Below are 8,123 nucleotides of genomic sequence, written 5' to 3'. Positions count from 1 at the left end.
TAAAGCAAATTGACATGTATCATTGCTAAAATGGAAAGCTTTAATTTTCCTTTGAAATGTTCCTCTCCTTTCTTTCTAGTCACCCAGAGAAGAGCCGCTAGACGATAGTCTCTTGCTTATTTGTCTCTCTCAAAAATACATGCTGCTGGTAAAATTGAACAGTCGGTGTTTCGTGCCTTGTAGAGAATTGTCAAGCTTGAGACGTATGATCTTAAAGGTTGCTATTACTCACTAAGCATCTCGCTCTGTTGCCAAGCAAGCCCACTCTGCAGTCTCTGCATTTGACAGGACAAATTTTTTCCTGCAGGATTCAATTTAGATGTCCTTCAGATGGCAGATTCAGAATGGTGCCATAGGCCGATATTAAGTGCATCCTAAGGCTCCACATTGTACATATCCCCGGTAACTATGGCTCTGCTAGAATATAGGCTTCCTAGTTGTTTTTGCAAAAGGAAATGTCTATGCATGGCAACCTCTATTCCAGGCCTTTCCCCCCCACACCCCCCCCCCCCCCAAAAAAAATTCTACATGGCAAGAGTTTGCTCTTGTAGCCAGGAATTGGAAATACGCTGCCTTTAAATATTGACTTTCTATTTGTAGCTCTCTCATAAATAGCTATTGACCTAAATTCTTCTTTAAAAATAAAAAAACCATCACCACCATCTTTCTGTACTCAATTAGAGCACAGGGAAGCATTTTGAAGGTGCAAAGATCAGTGCTGCTGGGTGGAAGCTTTCCGTTGTTTAGTGAAGGTAAAGTTGCTTCTATGCTTGGAGAGTCCAGTTTTGAGAGGGGAAAAACAACATCTAAATTCAGGAAATTCTGCTCTTCTTAATGTATATTTGGCAACCTGGAATATTTAAATATTTGGAGAAATCTAAGCAATAGTGTGTTTGACTTTCTTCCCTTGATTCTCTTAAGCATGTGTATGTTTGATTGGGATGTCAGAGGTAAGGGTAGCTGTTGCTTAATGACTTTCAGTTAAAGAAGGAAACTGAATTCCAATTTTGCTGTGGATTAAGGAGGAGCTGCTTTCTGCTATGCACATTTTGTTAGGCTTCCATTTCTAAGCCCAATGTGAGTGGAAAACGGATTGTTTTCTTTGCTTATGGGGATGCTGGCGTTATCAGCACAGTTCCTTAAAATACGCTCCTCCTGGAAATCTGCACAGCTTCACTCTACCCTTGCCTCACTTCCTGATCCCCCAAATGTTCCCAGTTCCTATTTCTTTTGGTTTTGGCTCAGATTTCTCATGGTTTCTGCCCAAGGTCTCAACTCCTGTCCTTCTGTGTGTTTTCGCAGCCATGCCCGGTTACGCTGTATGTGCACCTGCAACAGGTGTACATTTTGCATCTGTCAGAACCTCCTCAACTCAGACTTGCTGCAATCTGTAAAGAACAAACTCTTCACTGCAGTTCTTAACAGGTCTTTGATTTTATTTACTAGGTACCAGCTGTGCTTGGAAATTACATGAATGAAACCGATTGCTGAACTTTGTAAACCGACAGACCTGTCACACCATATCCATTAAGCAGCCAAATGTCCCACCACTTATTGAGTTATTTGTTACAAATGCTGGGTGGCTTATGGGTAGCACAAAATAAAAATAGAAAAATTAAAAGGAAAAAAAATAACCAAGCCCCAGTAATAGTAGCCATTAACACATCAAGTGAGATAGTCCTAACAATAATAATTGCCTACTGCAAGGAAGAACTGCTATATCATCAAGCCTTAAAGGCTTTCTAAAATAACCAGGTCCACTTTTCCGACCACCAACAATGTTGGTGTGGCCTTGGCTTTGGTTGGAGCATCTTCCAAAGCAGATGGGCAGGTCCTTGTGGTCCCTGGCTCTCAAGGATGTGACTTCAAGGGGGCCTTCCCTTCTAGAAGTTACTGGGTGGATAGAGATGGCACACTCCCTTTGTAAATAATAGTTTTTCTGTACTCTTCAAGGTAACAAATCTTGAAGCACATCAGTCTTGACTACTTGGCATCAGTTAGAGGAGCTGAGTTGGCTTGTGAAAGCAACACTCTTTCTAGTCATTCAGAAGTAATTGCCAGGGGAGTCTTCATCAACTTATAGTTTTCTTACTGCCTCGGAGAAAGGAGTCAAACCTCATTTCTCCATCCATAAAATCAACTTGTCAATGAGTCAACACGTATCTCTGAAACCATGGCTTTGCCTCTAACTTGACAATCAAAAAAATTAGTTGATTTTTTGGGGGAAAGATACACACACAGAGAGACAGACACACAGACACACAATGATACAAACATTCTGGATATTAGTTACATATACTTCCAACATTCAAAATATATACATTTGGTCCTTATAAATGAATATGGTGTGATACGATCTGTGGCATTTTAACAACTAAATCAACCCTCTTTAACAAAATGCTACTTTTTTTTTCATTTTAAGAATGCACAATGATTCTCTGCTCAGGATATTCCAGTGTATTGGAAAGAAAATTCAAGATAAAGAAATATTTAGTTAAAAAATGTTCCTTGTCGCAAACAGTACTGCATCACACTAATACCACATTGCAAATTATTTCAATGTTTTCATACAAACAAAAATGGGTTTAATGGGCTCTTTATTAAATGCATGGCCCCATTTGTGGCAAATTCGCCCAAGAAATGAATGAGAGTTCAAAGCAGATTTTTTTTCAGTGATACTGCAATTCCTTCTATGCCAGCATTATTATATTATGTCCTGTGATTATGCATTTTGAACTATAAAGTTGGAATACATTAATGTCTGCTCCTCTATGTGTGGAGGAATATAAAAGCATTCAAGTAAGATTCCACTGTGTGATTTGTTCATTCCACCAGTGGCTGGGAATTATATTAAGGGATTATATTTTTTTTGTCTGTTTAAGGGCAGGGGCTATCCATTTAGTCTCCCCTATAAATTAGGCAGACTGATGAGATCACATTGATCCCTGTACCGTGCTTGACAGAAGGGCAGACATAGCATTATATTGTAATAGAGGTCCTCAGATCTTGGCAATCCTTCCATTTTTTATGGTAGGCACTCAGAAAATCCACAAAAACAGAAAGTCAGGAAAGATGGATCCCTCCGAGTCAGATAAGTAGAAACTGAACTTTGAAGAAAAGCCACTTCTCATCAATCCCTGCTTAACGTCCTGTCTTCATCCTGAGAGAGAGGCGGCTGTTAGAAAAATATTTTTCTTCCATTTTTCCCTCAGCAAAGGAGCTGCATGCACACAGCTAGGAACAGCATCCAGCGTAGCTGTGTGGCCCTAGAGAAAGCTTCAATTAGGAGTGAAGAGGCTATTTGGTGCTTTCCCGCTATTCTGAATCACTTCTTTAGAGAATCTGTATGATGCTAATATATCCCTGAAATAAGAAAAATGCAAGAAAATATATAATTATAGGTAAAATGGCTGAAAGGAATTATACTATACTGCTAAAAATCCCTTTCTATGCCTCTTCATTGGAGTAGAATTATGGTAAAAAAAGAGTGCTTATGTTTTAAAAACAATCTGCCCTTGAAGATGATTTCTACTCATTATTTTGAATATGACATAAAATAGTAATTTAATATCCATCTTAGAGCAGGTGGGTCAGGCAAAAGCTCCACCCTCCATTAATGTATTCATTCCCCTTTAAAGCCATCCAAATTAGTGACCATTCACCACTGTGGACTGTACATTTTTGGGTCTCTCCTAAATCATCTTCCAATCAGTTTTGAAGATGATCTCTGATCTTAGTGACCTAATAGGGAGAAAAATGACCGTCTACTGTCTTTATGTGATACATGATTTTATACACCTTGATCACATATTTCTCAATCTTGGTTATCATTTTTATAAGCTAAAGAACTCCAAACATTCTATTTCCTTCTCACAAGGAAGGTGTTCTAGCTGGCTGATCATTTTGGCTTTCCTCTTGCCTTTTGCATTTGCTCATACCTTCTTTCAAATATGGTAAGCAGAACTATACAGAGTTTGCCAGATGCTGGCACACCATAGATTTATCTCAGGGCTCAGTGTTGGTTTTATTTTCATTCCCTTTCTTAATGAATCCTTCTTGGCATTTTTCACAGGTGAAACATTAGGTCAGCAACTTCACTGAAATATCCTTTACAACCTTCAGATCTTCTTCCTCATATATTACAGCCGCTTAAAGCCCATCAGTGTTAGGCCACCATATGCATCGCTCTTCACTTAATTGACCATTCAACCACTTCAAACAGCTTTCTTTTTCTGATCCATTTTTTAAAACTTTTTTTATCAATGTATAAAATACAAATACAAATAAAAATAGGAAATTGAAGAAAAAAAGAAAGGGGGAAAGAAAATATACACTTAATAACCTTTATAAACTATCACCATTTGTATTAACAAAATTCACTGTATTCTTTGATTCTTTAACCCAGGGTCCCCTACCCCCGGTCCGTGGACCAGTACTGGGCCGCGGCATGCCAGCAACCGGGCCGCACAAACAAGCAAAGCCCCATTCACGGGATGCAGGCAGCCCCCTCCGGTCCGCGGAAAAACCTCTCTCCACATAACTGGTCCCTGGGGCCCAAAAGATTGGGGACGTCTGCTTTAACCTTAAAGGGAAAATACTTTTTTTATCCATTTTAAAACACTAAGCTTTTCTTTAAAAACATTTCTAAAATTAAAACATTCTAATACATCTTTTTTAAACTTCCTCTTAATATACTTTAAAGTTCACTTTCAGACCAATAAAATTCCAACTGACTCCAATTAACTCATTAAATTTAGATCACTCTCTCCAAGTTATCCCCATAGAATTTTTTTTCTTGTATACATTCTTTTTAAAACTCTAAATTTTTCTTTAAGCTAACACATCTTTTTCTTTAACTTTCTCTTAACAAAAATATTTTCAAATACACTTTCAATAATATTTTACAAACTTTAGGGATTACTTAAGCGTTATATATAAAGGAAAAAATACATTTTGAAACTTTAGATTAAGACTTTATTTCAGTTATAAATATCAGACCGATGAAAATCCCTCCTAATTCCAATTGGCTCATTAAGTTCAAATCACTCCTTCCAGCTTGTCTTCATAGAATAAAATCCCTTTCTTTTCTGGAATGTTTGTCAAGTAATCATAAACTTCTCTTTTTCTCAAGGGTTTTTCAACCTTAATGTCCATGAGGAAAAAGTCCCAAACCTGTCCTTTTAAAAGTTGCAAATTTTCTTGGAACTCTTCTTTCAATTGTGTTGGGAGGTTTATATTTAAACCATCATAATAAAAATTGGTATTGGGTTTATATTCCAAAATTACAGTTGACTCCTCTGCATTGTCAGCTACTTGTGAAATTGCCTCGGTGGTTTGGTAACTTTCTAAACATATTTGTATCTCTGAAGTAGTTTGAGTAGTTTTTTAAACATCCTTGGAGCATAGCTGATCTACAAACTGATGGGTTTTATTTAAAGATTTTACAAATACATCTCTAATAATTTGCTGCTTGGTCTGCTTTGCTCTAATAATTTGTAGTTTGATCTGCTTTGCTGTGGGTGACCAAAATTTCTTGGCTTTTATGATTCCTGATTGGTCAGAAATTATTAAGTGTCTTACAAAAAAGCTACTCTTTGGCTAAAGAAGGAGTTAAGAACATCTTCTTAACTCCCTCTTTAGTCAAAGAATAGCTTTTTTGTAAGTCACTTAAGAATTGCTGACCAGTCAGGAAACATAAAAGGCAGAAAATTTTGGCCACCCACAGCAAAGCAGACCAAGCTACAAATTACTATAAATAATAAACTAGAAACACAATTTTCTGCCCTTATATTTCTTCATTCGTTTTTTTAAAAATGATAATCCACACTTCCTTACTTTAGCTTGCCTTAGCAGCTTTCTTCTTTGTTATTTAACAAGAAGAAATCTCCATCAAATGGTGCAGATCTTCCAAATGAAATAACAGGCTGTGGTTAAAGAAAACCTCTTTTAGCTTAATAAAGATTAATAATCCTTAAAAATGATTTAAGAAATGAAAGGTACAACTTACTGTCCGTTTGAAAAATAAATTCCAAAATGACTTCTTTTTCAACAATGAACTGATTACCGCCCCCCGTGCCCGCCCCCCCCCCAGCTGTCAGCATGCAAGGTGCTTCAAAGCACAGCACCTGAAGCTACTTGCAGATCTGTTTGCTGTATTGGAGAATCTTGTGGGATGATTCTAGGACTTTCCCTAATCCAGGAGAGTCATATAAACTAAAGGAATGCAGGTTCCTTCTGTTGATAAGTTGAAGAAGCTACATTCCAGGGAAAAACCACTCAGGGATCCTTCCCTGGGTGTGTCATTAGTGGACCATCTTTTCACCGGAAGTCCCTTTTTCTGATCCAATTTTGATGATGATGATGATAATAATAAACAATTTTATTGTCACTTTGAATGTACACCAATCAGCATACATCAAAATGAAATTTCATTGCATACAGCTCTCAAAGGGTCACCACCTCCGATATAGACTCCTTGTTCGTGGCCAGCTCAAGTTTCAGAACGTCCATTTTAGTCTCTAGGGAGCAAATGATGGCAAAGAGGACAGATGGAAACTTAGCTCCATGTGGATTAGCCCTCAAATTAGCTTGTATTCCTGCGTAACAACCTCACCTCCTTTTTCTGATCTTGTCTCTTCCACCTTTTCCTTAAAGGGGCCTCACCCCTGGAGCACACTGCTGCTGCCTCCAACTCCTCCAAAAGCCTCTCTCCCTTCCTCTGGGCCTGCTGACAGCCTCATCCAGTTCCTTCGCTCCATAAGCCCCGGGACCTCTCCTCCTCTGCCTCCTTTGGAAACAGCTCTGATTTGCAATAGAATCCGTCACTGTGCCAGCAGTCAGATCTTGCTGCCGGCAGAACAATTTCAAATAGCATAAACGACTCTTAACAGTCTCACCAACAGTTCCGAAACAGCTAAAAACTCGCCATACCAGCAAAGATTGTCGGTCATATGTTAACTTAGTCCCACCAGGTTGCTCAAGCACATTAAAACCTTCCCGATCATGTGGCCTTATATCCCTTATATCCCTTATATCCCTCCAAACACTTTCACCTTTGAGAGCCAATGCAGCCGCAGCCAATCCAGGCACCGCCATCTTAGAATATGATAAGTTGTGGCAAGCTGCAGTAGTATCTGTCTGAGCTGTTTAAAGTGATAAGGGTTTTATCTTAAACTTTCATATAGTTTTCTAAGATAAATCAGACAGTTTAGCAATAAGCTTCTCATGTTTCAAATGAACTTTGGGCCAACCATATTTAGGGGGAAATAGATTAGTTTACTCTCCTCAGTGTCAAATCAGTTTAAATGAAATATCCAAATATCCATTCCAATTTCATCATCTCCAAGCCAAATAGAATAGATCAGGGGTGTCAAACTGCCAGCCTGCAGGCCAGTTGCATCATGTGGAGGCCGTGCCCACCCCAACTCCGGCAATGCAAAAAAAAGTCACGATACGTCGCGACACGTCATGTGACGCGGCGAGTTTGAAACCCATGGAATAGATACAAAGGTCTGATTTAATAGTGTAAAGCATTCAACCAACCAAGTAAAAAATCACTGAGAGACCTTACCCTTAACCAGCTTTTCAGATGCCTTTTTGGAAGATTGCCATCCAAAAATATGAAATCCAGAAAGCTGTGGAACACACTGAAGAAATTATAGATTTGTCCATGTTGTTTGAGGTTTTTTAAGATTAATTCACGATGGACCTAAGGCTTAGACTTGAGGGCTGACTGGAAAAAGCCACTTGATTCTTAGCTTGGAGTTCCCTTGTAATGGTAGAAATTATCTTTATTCAAAATGTCTTGCAGAAGTCTGTAGCTGTAGGTGAAATAATATTATGGGTCATGTTGGGTCACAGAAGCATTCCCTTCCTCTGATATCTCTAAAGTATTTGCTATCTGGCCCTTTTGAAAGCGAATGAAATTTCGTGCTTGCTTGTGAATTTCTGATGTAGAAGGAAGATGTTTAGGTTCACCTGTTACGGTGGCACTTGGGCATATGACCTCTAAGGAAGGATAGGATCTGTTCTGTTTCTCTCCCCATCCATTGCATCATCCTGTGATGTGATTGATCCCCTCTCCTCTCTCTCTTCCCTGAACCTTGAGCTCTTGAGTATTTTTT

The 8,123-nt window shown here is 38.6% G+C and overlaps 1 protein-coding gene across 2 annotated transcripts in view; it reads left to right on the top strand.

Annotated features, from left to right (window-relative positions):
• The window catches only part of RHOT1 (ras homolog family member T1), a 50,518-nt gene that overhangs the window by 34,605 nt on the left and 7,790 nt on the right, over positions 1-8,123 (top strand). Inside the window, exon 19 of one of the 2 annotated variants that reach the window (XM_029285664.1) lies at positions 1,303-1,446. The exons of the other annotated variant lie outside the window; for it this stretch is intronic. Coding sequence (XP_029141497.1) covers positions 1,303-1,446 — 144 coding nt within the window. The remainder of the gene's footprint in view (positions 1-1,302; positions 1,447-8,123) is intronic. 2 annotated transcript variants of the gene reach the window in all.

The sequence above is a fragment of the Protobothrops mucrosquamatus genome, unplaced genomic scaffold (assembly GCF_001527695.2).
Source record: "Protobothrops mucrosquamatus isolate PMUCROS unplaced genomic scaffold, P.Mucros_1.0 scaffold2041, whole genome shotgun sequence".
NCBI classification, from domain to species: domain Eukaryota; kingdom Metazoa; phylum Chordata; class Lepidosauria; order Squamata; family Viperidae; genus Protobothrops; species Protobothrops mucrosquamatus.
This window is presented reverse-complemented; position numbering and strand designations above follow the sequence as displayed.